The 24,591-nt window shown below is 41.8% G+C and overlaps 1 protein-coding gene across 5 annotated transcripts in view; it reads right to left on the reverse strand.

The window, feature by feature from the left end:
• LOC135504325 (E3 ubiquitin-protein ligase MIB2-like) overlaps positions 1-24,591 on the reverse strand; it is a 90,061-nt gene that overhangs the window by 31,916 nt on the left and 33,554 nt on the right. For 3 of the 5 annotated variants that reach the window (XM_064922780.1, XM_064922781.1, XM_064922777.1), the window contains exons 4-12: positions 12,074-12,180; positions 7,509-7,703; positions 6,377-6,519; positions 5,911-6,018; positions 5,658-5,762; positions 4,881-5,043; positions 3,979-4,112; positions 3,723-3,871; positions 3,202-3,358 (exon numbers count right to left, since the gene is read on the reverse strand). In XM_064922780.1, the coding sequence (XP_064778852.1) occupies positions 3,202-3,358; positions 3,723-3,871; positions 3,979-4,112; positions 4,881-5,043; positions 5,658-5,762; positions 5,911-6,018; positions 6,377-6,519; positions 7,509-7,703; positions 12,074-12,180 (1,261 nt within the window). Of the gene's footprint in view, positions 1-3,201; positions 3,359-3,722; positions 3,872-3,978; positions 4,113-4,880; positions 5,044-5,657; positions 5,763-5,910; positions 6,019-6,376; positions 6,520-7,508; positions 7,704-12,073; positions 12,181-12,917; positions 13,802-24,591 lie in introns of those variants that run through there. The other 2 variants (XM_064922782.1, XM_064922779.1) reach the window with 2 other exon arrangements.

Here is a 24,591-nt window from a genome sequence, read left to right on the forward strand (position 1 = left end):
CAGTTGACTCAAAGCCATGACATTTTCTGGAATTTCCCAAGCTGTTTAAAGGCACAGTCCACTTAGTGTATGTAAACTTCTGACCCACTGGAACTGTGATACAGTGCATTATAAGTTAAATAATCTGTCTGTAAACAATTGTTGGAAAAATTACTTGTTTCATGCACAAAGTAGCTGTCCTAACCGACTTGCCAAAACTATAGTTTGTTAACCTGTTGATGCTCTGGGGGCGCTATTTCATTTTTGGATGAAAAACGTTCCCGTTTTAAACAAGATATTTTGTCACAAAAAGATGCTCGACTATGCATATAATTGATAGCTTTCGAAAGAAAACACTCTGACGTGTCCAGAACTACCAAGATATTTTCTGTGCGTGCCCTAGAACGTGAGCTTCAGGCAAAACCAAGATGAGACGGCATCCAGGAAATGAGCAGGATTTTTGAGGCTCTGTTTTCCATTGTCTCCTTATATGGCTGTGAATGCGAGAGGAATGAGCCTGCCCTTTCTGTCGTTTCCCCAAGGTGTCTGCAGCATTGTGACGTATTTGTAGGCAGATCATTGGAAGATTGACCATAAGAGACCACATTTACCAGGTGTCCGCCCGGTGTCCTGCGCCGAAATTGGTGCGCAAAAGGCAGCTGCCAGTATTTTTCCATGGGATACAGAGAGGAAAGCAAGCTTCCACGAACTGCATATCAATGAAGAGATATGTGAAAAAACACCTTGAGGATTGATTCCAAACAACGTTTGCCATGTTTCGGTCGATATTATGTAGTTAATTCGGAAAAAGTTTTACGTTGTAGGTGACTGAATTTTCGGTTCGTTTCGGTAGCCAGACGCAATGTAGAAAACGGAACGATTTCTCCTACACACAGACGCTTTCAGGAAAAACTGCGCATTTGGTATGTAACTGAGAGTCTCCTCATTGAAAACATCAGAAGCTCTTCAAAGGTAAATGATTTTATTTATTTGGTTATCTGGTTTTTGTGAAAATGTTGCGTGCTAAATGCTACTCAAAATGCTATGCTAGCTTTGCATACTCTTACACAAATTAGTCAATTTCTATGGTTCAAAAGCATATTTTGAAAATCTGAGATGACAGTGTTGTTAAGAAAAGGCTAAGCTTGAGAGCAGACGCATTATTTTCATTTTATTTGCGATTTTCAGAAATCGTTAACGTTGCGTTATGCTAATGAGCCTGAGGCTTTAGTCACGATCCCGGATCCGGGATGGGGAGTTCCAAGAGGTTATTAACAAGAAATTTGTGGAGTGGTTGAAAAACGAGTTTTCATGACTCCAACCTGTGTGTATGTAAACTTCCGACTTCAACTGCAAATACATTTACAAAACAAAATATGGGGTGATGGAAATTATGCAGACAATTACATTGATGGAAGCCACTCTATCTGCAATATTAAAGCTGTTCGCGAGGGAAGTTGTTGCATTTTGAGGCTTAAAATCAAAGCAAAGAGGTTGCATGTGTGGAATTACAGTATGTATTTAGTTTGAGAATTTAGACGTGAGCTAGAAACTTTTGATAGGAAGGCTTCGCCTGGACAAACAAAAAAAACAGTTGCTTAGCAACCGGATAACAACCTGTTCCGCGGAGAGAGAAAAAAGTGAGAGTTCCAATATTTGGATAATCGTTGTGATTGGAAGATAGCTGTGAGGATTATCAAATCAGGATCAACTCTGCTCACTTCGAGCTCATTAGTAGAGCTCGCCAGCTTGCAGTCCTAAAACTCGGAAATGATTTACCTCTGGTTCGTTCAGCGATCCAAGTGGGAAAAAATGTATGAGGAAAGAATAGGGTTTTGGGATAAATGCCGAAAATCAGTCTGAGGTTAACACAGGCTTAGGAGATCTTAAACATTTTGATCTATGAGATAATATCATTCAGTTAACATGGCCTTTATTAATTATGTAGCCTTTGTGCTATTTTTATTTTTCAAATGATTCAAAATTGACAAAAAGTGACGTTGATGAAAATGATCTCATAGAACAAAACATATAATATTTCCTAAGCCTGTGTTTACCACAGTCCTTATTTTTGGCATTTCTTGAAAACCCCTACAAAAACGCCATTCATTGGCTTTGTCCAACTAACCATGAAATTAGTGTCTACAAAAAGACACCACTATTATCTCTATATGATACAATGTTCATATTTGAAGATGGCAGAAAGGCCAGTTTCTTTGGCAATGAAAAGGTGTTGCAAGGAATGGAATGTTAGCTAAAGAGACTGGCACTCAGGTTAGAATGTCTCTGCTGTAACCAAGAAGCTTGATCTTGATATCTAGCCACTTGGCTAGCAAGTTCGCAAACCAAATGCAAAGCTGGAGCTGGATACAATTTATTTAATACATCTTAGATTTGTTATAGTTATCCTTAACGTATAAGTAGTGGAGTAGCATGCACCCCCGCAGCCCTCGGGTACCCACCCCAAAAATAGATATAAATATTTGTTTAAATCATTCCGTCGATATAAACGGTATATCGCCCAAGCCTACTCTGAGTACTCATGTATAGCAATGCTGCTATTGTCTGTTACAGTACAGCTCAGATACACACATTAACAAAGATAAAAAATAATATTTAACCTTTATTGAACTAGGCAAGTCAGTTAAGAACACATTTTTATTTACAATGACAGCCTATGAACAGTGGGTTAACTGCTTTGTTCAGGGGCAGAACAACAGATTTTTAACTTGTCAGCTCAGGGATTTGATCGAGCAACCTTTTGGTTACTGGCTCAACGCTCTAACCACTAGCCTACCTGCCACCCCAACATACAAACAAACTTCAAGCAACCATTCCACTGCAGCTGAACACGCACATTGCTTGAGCAGAAAAATGAATAGTAAGTTATTTGTAAGCTATAGTAAGTTATTACATCAATAAATACACAGTAAAAGCACAAAGAATATAAAAAACAAAGTGTTAAAATGCTTCAAAAGAAAAGGATCTGCGGAAACATTCGGTTTGGTTCCTAGTTAAAATAAATATGTCTGCCATTGCAGTCTATGCGGTTTAGTTTCTTGAGAGACTTGTGTGTGTGTGTTTGCGCATGCATATGTGTGTTTTGTATGTACGGGCGGTGAGCATGACAGAAGAAAGCATGAACCAAAGTATTGAATTAAAATAAGGAATATGATGGCATTTCTGACGCAGATAATGTAGTTCTTATTAGTGGGTACTGACCTGTAGGTTGATGTCGGCTGAGTGTTCCGACAGCACACGCACCACATCGGTGAAGCCCTTGTTGACGGCTATGTGCAGCGCTGTGCACATGGAGTTGTTCAGCAGGTTCACCTTGGCCCCTTTGCTCAGCAATAGCCGTGCAATCTCCGCCTGGTTCCTGCACACACACACACAATGAGCAACAAAATGTATAGACCTAACCACAATCCTTTTCCTATCAATTTAGGGTACTCATTTAAATATTCATTACTCAATGCATTTTCATATATTTGTTGTGTTGTTTTAATTCACTCATTCTGATAACAATGTATGTTTGTAATCACTTATTTTGTGGGGGGCATGGTGAGGGATTATGGACAACAGTAATGCCCCTGTGTGATTGACTGTGTGTGTAGTGATTTTCACCCCAAATCCAATTAAATCCAGAGACCAACCACCCCCCATAACCTGTTTTCTAACAATGTGAATACAGGGTACTTAAGACTGGCAACCTTGTGTGTGTGTGTGTGTATTCCTCTCACCCGAAGGCCGTGTAGTGCAGGGCGGTGTCTCCGTCCTCGTCCTTCACTTCAATGGAGCTGTTGGCTTGCAGCAGAGCCAGGACCACCTCCATGTGGCCCTGGTGGGCTGCCACCTGCAGCGCCGTCTTGCCCTGGTTCTTTATATCCACCTGGAGAGATGTCACACACACAATCAATCACATTAAAGAGATGTCTCACACACAATCGCATTAAGAGATGACAGACATACAGTCTGCGGTGCCGGGAGTGAACGCACCTTGTCAGGGTATTTCTGCACAAGCTCTCGGACTTTGTTGGCACTGCCATGCGCCGCCTCGATGACCAGCCGGCTGGGGTTGTCCTGATCTGTAGACTGAGACAGCAGCTTCTCGAGGACTGAAATGACTGTGTCTGGAGAGAGAGATAAAGAGGGGGGAAAAGGAAAGTGAAAAAAGATCATGTGGATGAATAAAGAGCAAGGGAAGGAGAAAGAAGAAAAATAGAAGAAAGAGAGACATGTTAGTGATGGATTCCAGAGCATGGAGAACATGCATAGTAGGTGCTGTGCTACCCTCCAGGCCCCTCTAAACCCAGAGAGCATACACAGTTACCAAGAGTTACCAAGTCAAAGCACAACCATTGGAATGAGTCAAAATGTCCCTGTGCACCCTAACCCAGCATTACGAGCCTCTCGTATCCACTCTCTTCCACCATGATGTATATGACGGACACAGAAAAAGGGGTGATTGAGCCAGAGTACCCAAGACTAGTAGAACCACACATACACATATGAGGAGCAGTAGAGGCACATATGCTGATGAGGCCTCAGGAGCTTGCCTCCAACATGAAGGGGCATGAAAGAGAGAAAAAAACAGACATTTCAGAGACATGCAAATTACGTGCAAATGAAACCCGTTCGTCATGCATGTGGAGACAGTGACCAGGAGAAACAGCGATATGAGGGGCCGTATATGCAACAGACAGCCACTGTCACAGCCCTTGGTCAGTAGTGCATGCATAGCATGCAGCAAGAGTGCTGGAAGAAGAGGGAGGGGGTCCATAGGGAATTCAGGGAAAGTGATAAGGAAATGGAAGGAGAGATAAAAAGCAAAACTCGTTGGATGACTGTTGGATAAGAGGCCCCCTTCCTCCTGTCTGCGAGGTCTCAGTCGTCCTTACTTCCGGATACGTTGGGGTTCTCCACCGTCATTAGGTTGGCGTCCACCTCCACGGATTGGGCCGAGAGGCACGCCGGGTTAAAGGTCCACGTCTGGCCGTTGAAGGCCACGCGCAGGTCCCCATCGGCGTACACCTTCAGCACCTTGCCCACCTGCCCCAGGGCCTGATGGGAGAGGAGAGGGTGTAGAAAACAAAAGGAGGAAGATGGGTGGGGGGCAGAGGAAAGAGAGGGAGATAAGGAAGGAGAGTGAAAAGACAGTGACAGTGTTAGGACACCAAGATAGGTAGGTAGGACTATGGACTCTGTTCAATTACACTTTAAATGTTCCTCTCGTTGTCTCCTTTCCACCATGACCAATAGGACAAGATATTAGGTTTTAACACCCCATCACAGGCCATGAAGGAGAGGAAGTGTTTCAAATAACCTCCATCAAACCATGATTGTCATCTTTCCATCTCAAATGCACTCTTTTTAGATACCAATGACACACTTGGAAATTCTCAGGGCTTTTATTTATAGGTAATTAATCAGGATGCTTTGCTTTCGCAGAAGCCTTAAGCTTGTTTACCGGTAGTCCCCGAGGCATAAAGGGCATTGCCTCTAATGCAGAGGGCCGACTGCCAGCTGAGGCTTCGCACAACGGCATGACAGGAAGTTCGTGCCAGGCTAAGGAAACCTAGAAGGGAGGTTTGTGCCAGGCTAAGGAAAGTTAGTGTTAGGCTACAGGAAGTTAACTCCAGGGTATGGGAAGTTAGCCTCAGGCTATGTCAACATACGGGTGTCATGCTGTCTGTCCATTCTCCATGGCCAGCCTGAAGCCTCTTAACGCTGTCTATGTCTTCCAGCACTCGCACCAGCTCGCCCACACCAAAAGTGTTCACCTACGGCAAGAAAGGGGAAGACAGCAAATTGTTAGCGATGTGATTCTATGCTAATCTGTCAGCATTAGCATCACATCGATAACAAACGCTAACTTATAAGACCATGCTGTGAGCCTGTATTCATTTCCCACTGGTAGATGTAGACTACCTTGGTTAGGGCCCCTGGGTGGAAGGTCCAGCGGATGTTGTTGCTGTACTGGACTCGGACATCTCCCCGGTCAGTGATTCTGTGTACCATCCCGATTCTGCAGGTGTACTGTAAACACACAAATTCGCAGTCGCAGATTGTGGCCGGCCTTGACCTTATCGTTTCGCTGGCTCCATTGATTTGAACATAAAAGGTGCTTGTTGGTTTTGCTCTATTGCACACCAGAGACCAATCACGCCAACGACATTACATAAAGCTGGGTTCAAAGTTTCAAAATGGGGAATAGGTACTCAGAATTTGAAGTAATATTTGTCTAACATGGCACATGCAGTACATGCAGTGACAAAGTGGTAAACACTTCAAAGTAGTTCTACAACTGGAGAAAGCTTGGAATGAGGTCAGACTCTTGATAAAATTCTGTCAGAGAAATTCCACCATTTGACTTAGAGGGAGTTTAGTTCAGTACCTCTGACATTTTGGGGTTCCAACCTCCGTGGCCCTCCTGCATCTGTCTGAGGATGTCCACCTCCAGGAGACATTTCACCTTGTCCCCCTGGTTGAAGGTGTGGCCTTCTGCACTCTCCTGCCTCTGCAGTTCTGCGTGCTCACCTGTGTACGCACGAACCATAGATAAACACATCGGAATATATGACAAAGGTAGGCCAACTCTACACTGAGTGCCTTCATATTGATATACACGGAGTATAGAAAACATTAAGAACACCTGCTCTTTCCATGACAGTCTGACCAGGTGAAAGCTATGATCCCTTATTGATGTCACCTGTTAAATCCACCTCAAAATCAGTGTAGATGAAGGGGCGGAGACCGTTGAAAGAAGGATTTTTAAGCCCTGAGATAATTGGGCATTGATTGTGTATGTGTACCATTTAGAGGGTGAATGGGCATGGTAGTAGGTGCCAGGCGCAACAGTGTGTCAAGAACTGCAATGCTGCTGGGTTTTACATGTTCAACAGTTTCCTGTGTGTAACAAGAAAGGTTCACTACTACGCAAAGGTCATCCAGCCAACTTAACACAACTGTGGGAAGCAACGGAGTCAACATGGGCCAGCATCCCTGGGGAACGCTTTCGACACCTTAGAGCCATGTCCAGACAAATTAAGGCTGTTCTGAAAGCCAAAGGGGGGGGGGGGGGTTGCAACTCAATATTAGGAAGGTGTTACTAATGTTTGATTTACTCAGTGTATAGCAGGGTTGTCAAACATGCCCAAATTAATTGTTTGGGGGGGGACAATCTGAATCGACATGAAAATAACTAAAGCCTAATCGAAACAGTGTAGAAATTATAATGGTACAACATTTATAAATCTCTTTACTCTGTCCAGCTTGCTAACAGTCATCAAAACGAAAGCTAGAAAGTCAAGAGTTTTCAAAATTCCAATAGCGATGGATAAGACAATTTTTTTGCAAATTTTGACAACGTGGAAATAATACATTTTAAGCACAGCCTTCTGACCTCAGGGAAGACCGAATGTAGCCCGTGGGGCAAAATGAGTTTGACACCCTTGATCTATAGGATACATACATTATTTTCTAGAATTACAAAAACAAGCATGTCTACACCCCCCCTCGTTTCATACCGAGCTTTGGTAGGTGGTCTTTGTAGTAGAAGCCTCCCTGGACGTCAGACACATATTTGAGGTCTACCTTGCCCTTGTGACCCATTCGGTAGACATTGGTGGTACCATTGGACCAGGTGACACTGGCCACACTGCGACCGGACTCTGTGTCCCAGCCACGGATGTCCACCACCTTCCCAACCTTACCCTCTCCTCCTGCACACACACACACACATGGTGTAGAATTGTGGGAGGAGAGAAAGAGTGAAGAGAGCAAGATTTTAAAAAATAGGCTTATTGGGGAAAAATGTGGAATGATGAGAAGAGAAATAGTTAGGGTGAATATATGAAACACAATCATTTTATTTTGTGTAGTTCGATTCCGTGCACAGGCCACTTCAAAAGACACCATTTTTAAACAGGAAATGGTGCCCATCAATGTTTCACAGCCAAATGTTCAACCCATTTCTGGGAACACACAGCACACAGACCATACTCTGCTAAAGGAATATTGTCAATTCTAAACTTAGCTAATTCAACACATCACATACTGAAAACAAGAAACAACAAGTGGGGATTGTGACTCCAAATTGGTGCTCTGGATGCTGAGAAAGGATCAAAGACCAATCAGATCGTGCCTTCAGGAAGTATTCACAACCCTCAACTTTTTCCACACCTGAATTGAAAATTGATTGACATGTTTTGTCACTGGCCTACACACAATACCCCATAATGTCAAAGAGTAATCATGTTTTACAAATTTATTTAAAAATGAAAAGCTGAAATGTCTTGAGTCAATAAGTATTCAACCCCTTTCTTATGCCAAGCCTAAATAAGTTGAGGAGTAAAAATGTGCTTAACAGGTAACATAATATGTTTCATGGACTAACTGTGCAATAGTGTTTAACCTCTTAAAATGTAATGCTATTCATGTGTAATTACATGATATGACTCTCAAAAACTTGGTATATTTGGAAAGAAGACATCTGGGAGATTATGGGGAAATTATCAGAAGATAGGAGTTCCGTAGTTCAGAATACACAAGATCAAGCACACACAAAATAATAGTTTATTTTTTTAATTTTGAAAGTCATCTTTCATTGAAAAGCTATAAGTGAATTACTGATGCCCAGAGCTAGAAACACATTAGATGGCTTTCACAACATGTGAACAATATCAGGAAAAAAATGGATTGATAGACCTAACAACTAGAAATGGGCAGATGTTTTAGTAAGCGGTGTCAGGTGTGCTCACGGGATGCTTCCAAGTGTTTAGCCTAGGCATATCCAATGTATTGGTCCCACACACAAATGAACTGTTTACAAAAACAATATAAAAGCTACAGATATACATAAAAAAATGTAAAAAAGGTCTTATCAAACAAACTTGGTTACACAAAAAACGTGCAAAACTGGAAATCAGCTGAACAATTTACAAAATGGCATTCGTGTTACATCCCAGGTGTAGATGATTAGATTTCACTTTCACCATAGCTTGCTCATGTCGTGATAGTCTTTGAAGCAGTCCCTCTCTGCCAGGAAACAAAAAGAGAACTAGCATTTTGGATAGAAGATCTGGTATTTCCCCCTTTCTTCCCCCCTGTGTTTTGTGCAATGCTTGCGGTTCTTCCTTTTGTCTTTTGGCATGTATGTTGGATAGTGGCACTCACCTTGAGTGGGGGGGTCTTGTGATGGTTGTGAGGTTGCTTTGGGCCCCAAATTCAGCCATTTCCAACACCAGCTGCTCTCGGAAGGCCAACTGGGTGAGAGGGGTTTGACCTTTTGCTTTGGCCATCTGCTTGCAGAGAATGAAAGCATTTACTGGAGCAATGTCCACAAAGCGTTTAAAAAAAAGTCTCATACTACTTCCTGGTCTTGTGGAGTACCAGATCAGAGCATCAGATAGGTCAACACCCCCCATTCTGGCATTGTAGTCCTTCACAGATACAGGAATGGGGACATCATTCCCTTTTCACCCTCCTTGAGACCTGGTTGTTACTGAATGCCTTATGCTGTGTGTGGAGCAAGGTTACTTCCCTAGTGAAAAAGTAGCTTGTTAGTCCTGATCCAATGTATGGTCCCCCTCTCCACTGTCTTTGTCATGTCGTTTACCTTGGTCTTGGGGAAACCAATTATGTTAGGACGAATGGTGCCACAAGCACTTTCTTTTTCAAGAGGTCTATGAAAAGTGGATGTAGAACCGTCACACAGGGTGATTGGCATAGCAGCGGGGGGTGAAGACCTTGACCGGCAGGGGCGCTTGCTGGGGAGGGGTGGCTCTCAAACGTCATCATCATATTGATGAAAGACACACAGAATTACAGTTGATTAAATTGACAAAACGACATTACTGTATAGTAAAAACACCAAGCCTAAAATTTCTGTACAGTGACTCACATAGGTGTGAAACACGCACACAGACAATGCAAACAGTAACACCATCGAGACAAAGGCACAGGTAAGAACCACAAATAAACAATGGCCATGAGAGTTTAGTGGCATCTAAAATTACAAGGATGAAATTTATAACAGCAAACTGTGGAATTATATAACATTGAAATTACTTGTTACATAGGCCTATGTAAACTAAATCCAAAGCACAAAAAGCATAAAACTTATAAAAAAACGAAATACATATAGTAAATTAGCTATATAAAGTCAATTTACTTACAAATCTAAAAAAGTGAATCCAATCCTTCGAAAAAGCAATCTTTGTCAGCCGAGTCGAAATCCTTGTTGTCCAAATGGCTCCCCTGATCCGAATCCAACCAGCATTTTATTCAAATCTTCTATGTCGGTATACTTATTCATAGCTGCCTTCTTTTTAACTTCCTGTTTGATATTCTTAGTTTTTAAATCCAAAACAACACGTTACTGTGTACCACTATCCATATTTTCAAGCATATGGGAGGACTGCATTATGTTATGGGTATGCTTGTAATCATTAAAGACAGGGGACTTTTTCAGGTAAAAAAAAAGAAACATAATGGAGCACATGTAAAATCAGTCTGCTTTTCACCAGACACTGGGAGATTAATTCACCTTTCAGCAAGACAATAACTTAAAACAAGGCCAAATCTACATTGGAGTTGCTTACCAAGAAGACCGTGAATGTTCCAGAGTGGCCGAGTTACAGTTCTGACTTAAATAAACTTGAAATCAACAAACAATTTGACAGAGCTTGAAGAATTTTGAAAACAATAAATGGTAAACTGTTGCACAATTCTCGTGTGAAAAGCGCTTAGAGACTTACCCACAAAGACTCTTTTTTAATCACTGCCAAAGGTGATTTTACAAAGTATAAACTCAGGGGTGAATACTTATGTAAATTAGATATTTGTGTATTTAATGGGTCTATACATTTCCTAACATTTCAAAAACATGTTTTCAAGGTGTATGAATACTTTCTGAAGGCACTGTAATCTGAACAGATAGTGAACATTGGCCATCTTTCAACAAGGTTTGGCCAATCATCCCTTTGATTCTGGTTAGAAGTGAAAAAAATTATAATAAACAGAACACAAAACAATGCACACGTACAGGCTGGGGCTAGCACCACTCACATTCTCAGACTACAGTAACCAAACACGAGAGAAAGTACAATAAAATACATTGATTTACTAACCACCACGATACGTTTCTACTTTACTACTTACTGACAGTCTTCAAGTTCAAATGTCATCAAATACTACGTTCAGTTTCCACCACAAAGCGAGAGCCTGGCATTGTATAGTTTAGGTTATGCAGGTTACATCAAGGATTACAAAATCAAGGATTACACAGCCTGCCAGGTAACAACAGGATAGGACTCATGGAAAGTGACAGGCTCTCTGCTGACCATGCCAAGAATACCCCTATGCACTTACCACACTCTGATTAAAGACTGATGATGACTGACTTAGACCCCAGGGGTTAACTTTCAAAGACACCAAAAGGACATTTTGACTCATTCGCCAGTGCTTTAGCACAGAAAAGACAATGTCATTCCCGGTTCTGACCCCACATGAGGTAATAGAAAGAGCTAATGATAGATTTTTCCATCCCTAAAGGCAATGATATTTAATGGTTTTGAAATGGAAAGAAACAGGGGCAATCAAACTTCCCACAGATGGAGATTCTACAAATAGTTACATTTGTATGGCAAATCTGTTTCTTCACTAATGATTTGCCATTAAGAGCCAAATTATCTTGACTCTTGAAAACCACGTCCCAAAACATTAAACAACCCCAAAGACCATTTTGTCCTGTCCTATAATTAGAATTCATGTGACTTCTTTGTATATTCCGCTACACTAGAGGGGAAACGGTACAAAAGGGAAAATAAAACCTGCTCATATGAACACAGCTCTTTAAGAAACATCTGTTAAACACACTCAATGAGATACTTGTGGGTTGGGGGACAATCCTGAAGCACTAAGCACAAACACACCAGTTCAAACTGTCACATTGTAGGTAATAAGATTCCATAGTCTCTAAGGTTATGGGGTCACGGTGAAACAGATTGAACAACAACGCTGCCACACTGGTAAAAGAAAAGGCCCTGGTCGGTATGGATGGATTGCTCTGCTCACTCCCTCCCTCACTCACCGTCTTGGTTTCCCCAGTCCCAGTCGGGTCCGCGTACCACTTTCACCCCCTGGAATATTCCTTTGAGGATGATCCGTGGGAGATTCTGCCTTGGGGCCAAGCACACTCTGTGAAAGGTAAAAAGTACAAACCACATTCTCCATAAAGCAGTATGGCAGGAAAACAGCATTATGAATTGTTATACAACATAGAGTGTATGCAGAATGTTTTGTCCAAATGACATTGTGGAACCGAAAACCACTGACCGACAGATGCTTGTTCCAAATGCATCGCTTATCGACCACCAGAAAAACACAAGCTAAAACATATAGCTATCTCGAATACGTAAGTCTGGACTACCTTAAATTCTACTTAGTGCCACAGGCAAACAGGCCACATTTAACGCTCTCTGGCTTAAAGACACACTACAGTAGGTCACACACACACTAGCCAGAAAGTCAGAGAGGGCCATAAGATACAACAAGGTTCAGGCTATGTTACTGAGAACACTTGAATCAGTAAGGGTAGTGGGGAGACAAAGGGAGGTTTTATGTGGTGGGTGCTTGGCAAGGTCGAGATGGCGTACATGGGCTCGATTGCCCGTCTAAATTAAAGAAAGATCTTTGTTTTTGACGGGTCGTTCAGCATCACTGAGGGCTGAGAGACGTCTTAAACTGAAAACTCATGCTGCAAAACCATTAACCTCTCAACAGAGGACAATCTCATGTCAACAACACAACCAAGCGGAATATGGTTGGCAAATACCAGAGCTGGTTTGACAGGATCAGGCAGGCATTTACACAAAATTCTTAAGAAATCAGAAGGGGAGGGTGTGTGTGTGGGGGGGAGGTCTAAAAAGACATACCTTATGGTAAAGATTTGGTCAGATCTCAAAGGGGCAAAGGAACTGCCTATTCCCATACTTTCTCAGCAAGGTCAGCATCCAGGTTTCATTCTGCCATGCAGCTTGGCGAGAGACACGCAACTTGAATCCACTATAATCAAAGTAAAACAACCATCAACTGGGCATTCTTCCACTGGGATAAAGAGAGGCTTTGCTAATCCTACGCATTGCTCCCCATTCGGCTGCACACGGGCGTCAAAGTCCAACACAAACGCGTACATTTACGAAGCTAGTCATGGTTATTTTCCGAATGCATCGGGTCAACTTGTGAGGCACTGGGGCCTTATAGAAAAAGAAGCCTGTGGCACCTTTGCTTCTTGGTGGCTTACTGCAGACTGACAGTAAATCCCGGTGTGGGCCGTATGGCCGGAGTTGGGACAGTGGGGAGGTGAGGTGGCGTGTGTCTAAAAGCAGAGCTTTGTGGCCTAATCCCAAGACAGCAGGGCAATCAGGAAGCAGGCCGTCAGAGAGCACAGCTAAGAGTGTGTGTGTTCCAAGAATACACCCGCATCACCAAGGAGACACAACATATGGCCCTTGACATGATAATCCATCCCCGTAAATAAAACCATACACCTCCTGTTAATTTGGTGAAAGCCGATGTTCTATCAGTGAGTAAAAATATATATCTTTTCACCACGATTCAACTTCTAAGTGGTCGGTCTGTGAAATCAGGAAAACGTGTTGGAACTTATACCTACAGTGCCTTCGGATACTATTCAGACCCCTTGACTATTTTAACATTGTTACGCGATTAAATTTGTTTCCTCCAAAGAGTTCAATCTTGGTTTCATTAGACCAGAGAATATTGCTTCTCATGGTCTGAGAGGAGTGGCTTCTGTCTGGCCACTCTACCATAAAGGCCTGATTGGTGTGGTGTTGCAGAGATGGTTGTCCTTTTGAAAGATTATCCCATCTCTACAGAGGAACTCTGATAGACTGACCATTCTTGGTAAACTCCCTGAACAAGGCCCTTCTTTCCCGATTGCTCAATTTGGCCGGGAAACCATCTCTAGGAAGAGTCTTTGTGGTTACAAACTTCTTCCACTTAAGAATGATCGAGGCCACCGTGGTCTTGGGGACTTTCAATGCTGCAGAAATGTTTTGGTACCCTTCCCCTAATCTGTGCCGACACAATCCTCTCTCGGAGCTCTACGGACAACTCTTTTGACCTCATGGCTTGATTTTTGCTCTGACATGCACTGTCAACTGTGGGACCTTATATAGACAAGTGTGTGCCTTTCCAAATCATGTCCAATCAATTGAATTTATCACAGTTGGACTCCAGTCAAGTTGTAGAAACATCAAGGATGATCAATGGAAACAGGATGCACCAGAGCTCAATTTCGAGGCTCATAGCAAAGGGTCTGAATATTTCTGTAAATAAGGCATCTGTTTTTTATTTTAATATATTTGCAAAAATGTATAAAAACCTATTTTCGCTTTGCCATTGTGGAGTAGTGTGGATTGCTGAGGAATTGTTTTTATTTAATCCATTTTAGAATAAGGCTGTAACGTAACAAAATCTGGAAAAATTCAAGGGGTCTGAATACTTTCTGAAGGCACTGTATAAGGTCCTGAACAAGCATTTCGCTTCATCTGCTAACCATGTGTATGTGACCAATAAAATTTGATTTGAACAATGAAGATGGGGGATAACACAATATCACATTAAAACAATTACCTGCACTCCAGATCACCTAATCAGCCAATGAGCATACTCGTCTAGAACACATCCAATCCATTTATATCGTCATGACGAAGTATATATTTCCCTCAGATGCGCTCAATCTAAACAGTGTACCAAATTATTTAACTCAGTTTTTCCTTCAAGTACAATCAAGTACAATGCCCCCTGTGTGTCTGTGGAAAAGGGATGTTGTTGCCATGGTAACATTTGCACTTTGCACAGACGAATTGCAGGCAGGTTCAACATGGTGAGATTGTAGACTCCTAAATTAATAGTGCAGTTTGTTTAGGTTATTTTACAGCTAGCTAGCTAGCTAGCTACTTCACATGCTTACTTTGGTATTATTGTGTGTAGCTACTAGTCATTCAGAGAGACCATTGCATTGCAGGTATTGGAGTCGACTTGAGCTGCAACATATTTACACAACAATTTTCACATTGCTATCAAGCTAGTTATAGCGGGGAAAAATGCAACATTTGTTCCAAAAAATATTGCTTTCACATAGTGTTATTTAAAACCCTATAAACCATAGGAATTTGTGTTTTTCCCCTCAGGAGACTGAAAAGATTTGGCATGGGTCCTCAGATCCTCAAAAGGTTTTACAACTGCACCATCGAGAGCATCCTGACGGGTTGCATCGCTGCCTGGTATGGCAACTGCTCGGCCTCTGATTGCAAGGCTCTACAGAGGGTAGTGCTACTGGCCCAGTACATCACCGGGGCCAAGCTTCCTGCCATCCAGGACCTCTATACAAGGCGGTGTCAAAGGAAGGCCCTGAAAATTGTCAAAGACTCCAGCCACCCTAATCATAGACTGATCTCTCTGCTACCACACAGCAAGCGCTACCGGAGCGTCAAGTCTAGGTCCAAGAGGCTTCTAAACAGCTTCTATCCCCAAGCCATAAGACTCCTAAACAGCTAATCAAATGGCTACCCAGACTATTTGCATTGCCTGAATTAAATAATGCTGGTTTATACTGCAGGACTTCCTGAGTTGGTAGATTAGGATGGATGATGTTAATGGGCTGCTTTCACCAATATGGTTCAGCCAAATTATAAACACCACTTTATGGGATTTATGGGTATAGATACCACTGGACAAAATATGTAGGGGGGACGACACTATCCAAAACAGATTTAGTAGAGATAAAATGTCTAATCCTGCCTGACCAACTGTCTCTCTGCCCACATGATAAGCCAGAACAGGGTTAGGAACATGTTGACCATAATGTGAAATTTTGGAATGTGCTTAAATCGCTTGTTACACCAAGTGCCAACTGCTGACCATTACCGATGTCAAAATCACTCATGATTTGATTACATTGTCCGGAAGGGAGAGAGACAAACTAATAGCAGTATAGTCTTCTCTTCACTAGCAGTTGAAACTCAAAGATTGAAAAACAACCTAACTTATGAACAATCTAAATGGCAAAGAAATACATCAACACCTGTTGATGACACAGTCCGCCCCCAAACAGTGAGCTAGCCTACTGAAGGGAACTCGTACAATGTTCGCAATAACACAAGCTAAAGGAACGTGCTTATTTCCAGTGTGTGAGTAAGTGTGATCCCAAATTCTGATCAGTATAGCCCCTCATTGTGTTTCTTGTGTATCCCCACCAGTTGCTGTCGGAGGACACCGACTCTACGCCGAAAACTTCAGAACTCAATAACTCAGATACCTGTGTCAACACCTGCTACCAACTAGTTAGCTACAGTAGCTAGGCTGCAATGGAGCCCGCTTTGCCTGGAATTACTAACAAATGTTTCCAGGGCTGTAGAAACTGTGTTTATTATGCTCTTGTCCGGGCCAATATTGACAACCCGGAGTTCCAATGCAGCAATTGTTTGCTAGAGGAAGATTACAGGAATGAGGTGGCTATGCTTAGCAAACAAAGCTCAATTCTGAGTGAATTTGTGGGGAAAACGCAAATTGTAACTCTTAACTCATATGGCTGGATGCTGCTCGGGCCTGATGGATGTTTCCCAGCCTCGTCATCTATCCCTATCCGAATGGCCTGTGCTACCTTGAACTTGCCTGCCAAGGAAATCGTCTCCATCTGCTTCTTCTTCTCCATCCTGTAGTGAAGTAGATGGAGAACAGCAAGAAAAGTTTTCCCAATCAGTGATGGTCCCATGTCACAAGTCGTGGAAATTAAGGTACTGACATGATGCTAAGCGGACGGAAGTGACTGCGCGAGGTTTGGAGCAGATTAACATAAGGAATAACTTTGCTGCATTGGTGACTGATCTACCTGCACCTTCATCGCTGGGATTGCTTGTGTCTGTGACGGCGGTGCTGACTCCAACTACGCTGACTGCAGCAGTGGCTTCGTTGTCGAGTTCGGCTCCTTTCCCCCTCTCTGGATCTGACGGAGCATGGCCTGCTGTGGGAGGTCTGGAACTAACACCATGAGCAGAGGGTATACGCTATCCTGCTTCTTGTGGGCCCGTGAAAGACTCAAAGAATTGTGACAGGTGGGAATGGCCGGATTTCCCCATTCCCTTCTCCGGCAGTTGTATAGGTCAGTTCACTGATGAGAAATGTCTCAGTCCCTGGAGCAAAAAACTTGCTGCTGTCCTGTGCTCCTGGATATCAATCAGCTGCTCCCAAACATTTTAAACCAGCATCAGGAAATTGAGTCTATCATAATTAATGTGGGTTTTAATTACATTCTGAAGGACAGCTCAGATCAGCTGAAGATGGATTTTGAAGAACTGATTTGGTCACAACTTGACACCAACAAACAACCCATACTTCAGCAGACCTTTAGCCCTCCATAACTGGCTATGAGGCTATTGGAGCTCTGTGGGTGTCAACTTTTATTGACACCTGGAAACAAAGCTTACAGTGGGGCAAAAAAGTATTTAGTCAGCCACCAATTGTGCAAGTTCTCCCACTTAAAAAGATGAGGCCTGTAATTTTCATCATAGGTACACTTCAACTATGACAGACAAAATGAGGGGGGGGGGAAATCCAGAAAGTCACATTGTAGGATTTTTTATGAATTTATTTGCAAATTATGGTGGAAAATAAGTATGTCTATCTCTGCTAAACTTCACAGTAAAGCAATAAAAACAATCAAGCATCCCATGAGTGCTAAATATAGCCCAAGTTAACATATTTAGCTTAAAAAAAACAAGGTTAATGAAATCAATAATTTGCTAGTAACAGATGACGTTCGTATTCTGATAATCTCTAAAACTCACTTAGATAATACCTTTGATGATACAGTGGTAGCAATACATGATTACATCTGTTGCTGCCAAGTCATGATTTCCCTGGGGGTTAGCCTTGCAATGACCAAGTGGTGAGATACATAGCCCTCTATACTTAAATGTTTCAGATACACTCCGATAGGTGTCTGCATCACATACAGCATCTTCTATTGACATTATCTTCTATTGTTTGTCCTCACGTGTCTGTTTTTCAGCATAAAGTACTTTGTAGCCACTTAGTAGTGTGGACACCAGGTGAGACCACACACACAATAACAGTATCTCTTCATCCCTCTCCCCCTTCTCTCTAGGTTATATCAGCTGTTTTTGTGAACCCCTCCCGCATCTGAACTGGCTGACACAGAGGGCACAGCAGGATCATAGGTGAGATGTCACTTGGTTGGGTCAACAGGAAGTATTATTAAAGATATGCTTTAAATTGAAATACAGACAAGAGATGTAGTAGTCCCAGAGTTAATGACACAATGTCAGTTTTGCATTTCACCTCCTGATTTAACCTGTATGGGATAGGGGGCAGTATTTTCACGTTCGGATGAAAAGTGTGCCCAGAGTAATCTGCCTGCTACTCAGGTCCAGAAACTTATATATGCATAATATTAGTATATTTCAAAACACTCTGAAGTTTCTAAAACTGTTTGAATGATGTCTGCGAGTATAACAGAACTCATATGGCAGTCGAAAATCTGAGAAAAATCCAACCAGGAAGTGGGAAATCTGAGGTTGGTAGTTTTTCAAGTCATTGCCTTTCAAATATACAGTTTAAATGGGGTCATATTGCACTTCCTAAAGCTTCCACTAGATGTCAAGTCTTTTTAACCTTTTTTGAGGTTTCTACTATGAAGGGGGAGTGAATAAGAGCGGTTTGAACCAGGTGTCTGGGAGAATGCCTTGAGCTAAGTCACGCGCGTGGCCGAGCGAGCTGCGTTCCTTTTCATTTCTAAAAGACAAAGGAATTGTCTGGTTGGAATATTATTGAAGATTTATGATAAAAACATTCTAAAGATTGATTCAATACATCGTTTGACATGTTTCTATGAACTGTAATACAACTGTTTTGACTCTTTGTCTGGACTTGCCCGTGCCTTGTGAATTTCAATTGGTGAACTAAAACGCGCTAACAAAAAGGAGCAATTTGGACATAAAGATGAACTTTATCGAACAAAACAAACATTTATTGTGGAACTGGGATTCCTGGGAATGCATTCTGATGAAGATCAAAGGTAAGTGAATATTTATAACGCCATTTCTGACTTTTACTGATCCACAACATGGCGGGTATCTGTGTGACTTGTTTTCGTGGTTTAGCGCTGTACTCAGATTATTGCATGGAAGGTTTTTTGAAATCTGACACCGCGGCTGCATTAAGGAGAAGTATATCTTTAATTCTATGCACAACACTTGTATATTTTAGCAAAGTTTATGTTTAGTATATCTTTAAATTGATGTGGCTCTCTGCAAATTCGCCGGATGTTTTCGAGACACAACATTACTGAACATAACGCGAGATATTTGGATATAAATATGAACTTTATTGAACAAAACATACATGTATTGTGTAACATGAAGTCCTATGAGTGCCATCCGATGAAGATCAAAGGTTAGTGATTCATTTTCTCCATTTCTGATTTTTGTGACTCCTCTCTTTGGCTGGAAAATGGCTGTATGTTTTTCTGTGACAAGGCGCCCATGGCTGGTTAGGAGACGCCACAATTGTGATGAACTGAGAGAATATTAGGGTAGCACTGTAATTCATGAATCATATGCTGTCTGCCGTTGTTCTTACCTCTCCCCACCTAATTTTATAATGCACACCATATGTGCATCGAAGTACACTTGTATTTATAATGTTACAATTATCATAATTATAATGCATTTATGTATTTATAACACCTGAATAATGAACTTCTTTCAATAAAGCTTTTCACATTCTCCACTGGTTGAAATTAAGTATCTAATTTAAATACTATCCTGTGTCCTCAGATTAATGCAGATGAAGGGAGTTAGATATGCATACATTTTTTCTGTATATATGAATTACAAATCAATCATGTTTCTAGTCTATTGCATAGCTACAATGTGTAATCATTGATGTCCCAGGAGCAGTAAACACTGTTTAAGTGTATAATTTAATACATACGTGTAACAGTACAGCTTCCGTCCCTCCCCTCACCCCAACCTGGGCTTGAACCAGGGACCCTCTGCACACATCAACAACTGACACCCACAAAGCATCGTTACCCATCACTCCACAAAAGCCGCAGCCCTTGCAGAGCAAGGGGAACCACTACTTCAAGGTCTCAGAGCAAGTGACGTCACCGATTGGAACGCTATTAGCGCGCACCACCGCTAACTAGCTAGCCATTTCACATCAGTAACACATGCAGACACAGCATCATTCAAATAATTTGATATGACTGAAAAATAAAGTCTCAGAGATTCAAATATGAACCGCAACTTTATTTGCCAAGGAAGAGTACATGATCAGTGAATATAGTCAATGTACAGGCTACAATGTGGGAATCTTATGCGTGGTAATAACTACAGTACATGTGTATATAAGACTTGCATCCTTGGCACAATAAAGTTACTATAGTCTACTCTATCCATATGTAACAGTATAGCTTCCATTCCTCTCCTTGCCCCTACCTGGGCTCGAACCAGGGACCCTCTGCACACATCGACAACAGCCACCCTTGAAGCATCGTTACCCATCGCTCCTAAAAGCTACGGCTTTTGCAGAGCAAGGGGAACAACTACTTCAAGGTCTCAGAGCGAGTGACGTCACTGATTGAAACGCTAATTGCGCGCACCCCACTAACTAGCTAGCCATTTTACACCGGTTACACATAGGCTTCATTAATGCCATTCAGTCTTGAAGTTGATACAACAACTATGATAGCTGAGGTCCATATATTGGTATGAATATTAGTTCAGAACCTAACGTTTTAGGTTCCATACATCCTGTAGCTAGCTACACATCCATAGGCATACAGTTCAATTTGCAGTAAATGCTTTAGCTAGCTAGATTCTTTACACCCACAGTTTCACAAGATGACAGCCTGGTTTGCTGGTTCTCAGGAGTCCCTAAAACATTAAACATGAATTACAAATTCATTCTCCTAACACTAGCTAATGTTACCTAGTCAGATAACTTGCTAAATAGCAATTTTCTTAAATTAACTTTATGACAAAAAAATATGCACAAACATTTGTCTATACATTAAGTAACATATTCCTCTCAATTATACATTTTTTGCTTGACTCGTTATGATGTTATAACAACTTACATCTGGTTCCACCGTAATGTTTTGTCAGTTATCTTTGTTGAAGAACAACAAGGCAAGGGTGGCTCGCGTCAAAATTCGTCATTGGAACCACTCAATATGATGGGTCATATAAAAACCATGGGACCCAAATGCATAATGAGTGCTCCAACTCCCCCTTGTGGTGGTCTGGAGCAATGACGCTGTGACGCTGGGTACCTCTAAGCTCTGCGGTGCAAGCTCGCAACTTTTAAAGGAGAAACCACTGTATCGACCACCAAGTGGTAATGGTATCCGGATAACATGTATGAAATGCTTGATAATGTATTAACAGAGAGGAATATTTTCTGGGTCATTTAAATATTGACTGGCTTTCATCAGGCTGTCCACTCAAAAGAAAGCTTCCAACTATAACGACTACCTGCAACCTGGCTCAGGTTATCAGTCAACTTACTAGGGTAGTTACAAACAGCACTGGAATAAAAATCATCAACATGTATTGATCACATCTTTACTAATGCTGCAGAAATTGACTATTTGTTGGTCTGTGGTGTGTAATGAAAAGCAACCAAATTCAGCACTTTATGAAATTGCTTATTCCAGTAACTAATAAGCATGCACCCATTGAGAAAATGACTGTAAAAAATGTTAAATCCCCATGGATTGATGAGGAACTGACAAATTGTATGGTTGAGAGGGATGGAAAATAAGTCTGGCTGTAAGTGATTGGCAAATGTACTGCACATTGAGAAATCATGTATAAAAAAAATGTTTTTAAACAAATCATGAAATCATGACTAAACTGAATAAAAATAAGAAGACACTACACTATCAAAGAATGATCGTAAAAAGGTTTAGAGCACCTTAAATGAAATTTGGGGCAAAAAGATGCCGCATTCATCACAAAACCCACTGATATTGCCAACTACTTTAATTATTTTTTCATTGGCAAGATTAGATAACTTATGGATGACATGTCAGCAACAAATGCTGACACTACACATCCAAGTATATTTGACCAAATGATGAAAGACAAGCATTGTACATTTGAATTCCGTAAAGTGAGTGTGGAAGAGGTGAATACTATTGTTGTCCATCAACAATGACAAGCCACCAGGGTCTGACAACTCGGATGGAAAATTACTGAGGATAATAGCAGACAATATTGCCACTCCTATTTGCACTATCTTAAATTTAAGCATACTAGAAAGTGTATAACGGTCTTAATTTTGATGGACCCCAGGAAGCGTAAGCAGCTAATGGGGATCCATAATAAATACAAATACAGTGATAGTGGCAAGAGACTGAGAAAGAGAGGGAAGACGTGGCTGAAACTTGACCAGTAGGAGGTGAAGAGGTCAGATGGTGCTGAATCGCCAGATATGCAGGATAAGGATTAAACTGAGTCTACTTGACAGGGCCCCTGCATTTGTGAGTGTAAGTGTGTGGGAGTATGCGTGTTTGCAGGAGCCGATTAGACAACCAGGAAGTTGTTGTTGCGTTTCCACCCCCCTTCAGTAAACATATGGACACACATATGTTGTGCAGCGCATGATCAACACGCCATAACCTACACACATATTCCATGATGATATACACCACTTACCATGAACATAGTCGACATAACAAATCATGTCATTGTAATTATTTGACTTAGCTACTATAGAGTCTCACAGTGGTGTCATAATACCCATAAACCTAGCGGTCAAACAGGTAAATTGTTTTTCCCACTATTCATTTTTCCCCCCGGGGTTTTAGAAACACTTAAAATAAATGCTGTGTTTCGTGTAGGCTTACCCTGGTGTGACGTTTTCATAACCATGTAAATCTCTCTCGGACAAGGTGACTTATATCAATATCGTCGGCTCAGGTAGCTTAGCGATTAAGAGCGTTGGGCCAGTATCCGAAAAGTTGCTGGTTTGAATCCCCAGGTCGACGAGTTGGGGGGTTGGGGGAGGGGGGCTTGAGCGAGGCACTTAACCCTAACTGCTCCTGTAAGTAGCTCTGCTAAATGACTCAGATTCAAAAACGCTAATTAGAATCAAAGTAGACATCATGAGCTCCTGCACGTCATCTCTAGATGATGGGGGGGGGGGGTTACACGGTTATCAAAATGTCACACCAGGATAAGCCTACACAAAACACAGCCCTTATGTTAAGTGTTTCTAAACTCCCCTATGGGAAAAATGTATGGTTGAAAAACTATTGGAACCATATCCTTGTTTGACTGCTACGTTTTATGGGTGTTATGACTCCTACTGTGGTAAACTTTTTTTACATAAACCATGTGACACAGCCTCCACACACACAATTTGAGAATATCCAGAGAACCATAAAGTGAGCACACACACACGCAAATGAACATCCTGTAATGGAAACACATGGATAATCACAGCACAGCCCCTGACACCTCACTTCCCTAAATCTGTACTCACACTACTAATTACCTCACAACAAACTTCTATGGTGAGGAAGGTGAGAATGCTAACATGTTAATCCCATTAAGTGGGCTAATTAAAATACAGCAAAACTCTGGCATTGCAGGTCCTGTCATACTCAATAAAGAAAAAACAACCCTATGCCAGTGTGTGTGGGTCTGTGTCTAGCTCTCTGCTTTAAAGCCCTCTGCCACCTGCTCGGCTATCCTCTCCCCCTCTGACATGAAATGTATCCCATTAGCCGTGCTGCTGAGCCAAGGTCCACTCCCTCCATCACACATGACTATCAGAATAAAGCATGGCCGTTCTCATCACGGAAGCCAGCCAACGTCTCTCCCCCCCCCAATATCGGTTTGGGACAGACTGAATGCTTACTTGTTCTTAAGATGAGCTGGGTCTTATGAGACGTGCAGCATACAGTAGAGCTTTGGATGAAATTTGGGTCACTGAGGACTTGAGATATAAAGGGACTCTCTTGTGTTTTGCATCATGAACAACAAGCATGAAGAAGAACGGGGGTAGTGTGCATGACTTTCATATGATGTTTTTCCCCTTTGCTTCAGTGCTGGGTCTTGGAGCAGCAACACTCCATGCTTTGTTGAATTTATCTTCACTGTAGGGCTGGACGATATACAGTGCCTTCCAAAAGTATTCATCCCCTTTGGCGTTTTTCCAATTTTGTTGCATTACAACATGTAATTTTTATTGATTTTTATTTGGATTTCATGTAATGGGCATACACAACATAGTCCAAATTGGTGAAGTGAAAATAAAAAAAAACAACAGAAAAGTGGTGCGTGCATATGTATTCACCCCTTTGCTATGAAGCCCCTAAATACAATCTGGTGCAATCAATTACCTTCAGAAGTCACATAATTAAAGTCCACCTGTGTGCAATCTACGTGTCACATGATCTCAGTATACATACATAACATACACACTCCTGTTTTGAAAGGCCCCAGAGCCTGCAACACGACCAAGCAAGGGGCACCACCAAGCAAGCAT

This window comes from Oncorhynchus masou, chromosome 18 (genome assembly GCF_036934945.1).
Source record: "Oncorhynchus masou masou isolate Uvic2021 chromosome 18, UVic_Omas_1.1, whole genome shotgun sequence".
Classification (NCBI taxonomy): domain Eukaryota; kingdom Metazoa; phylum Chordata; class Actinopteri; order Salmoniformes; family Salmonidae; genus Oncorhynchus; species Oncorhynchus masou.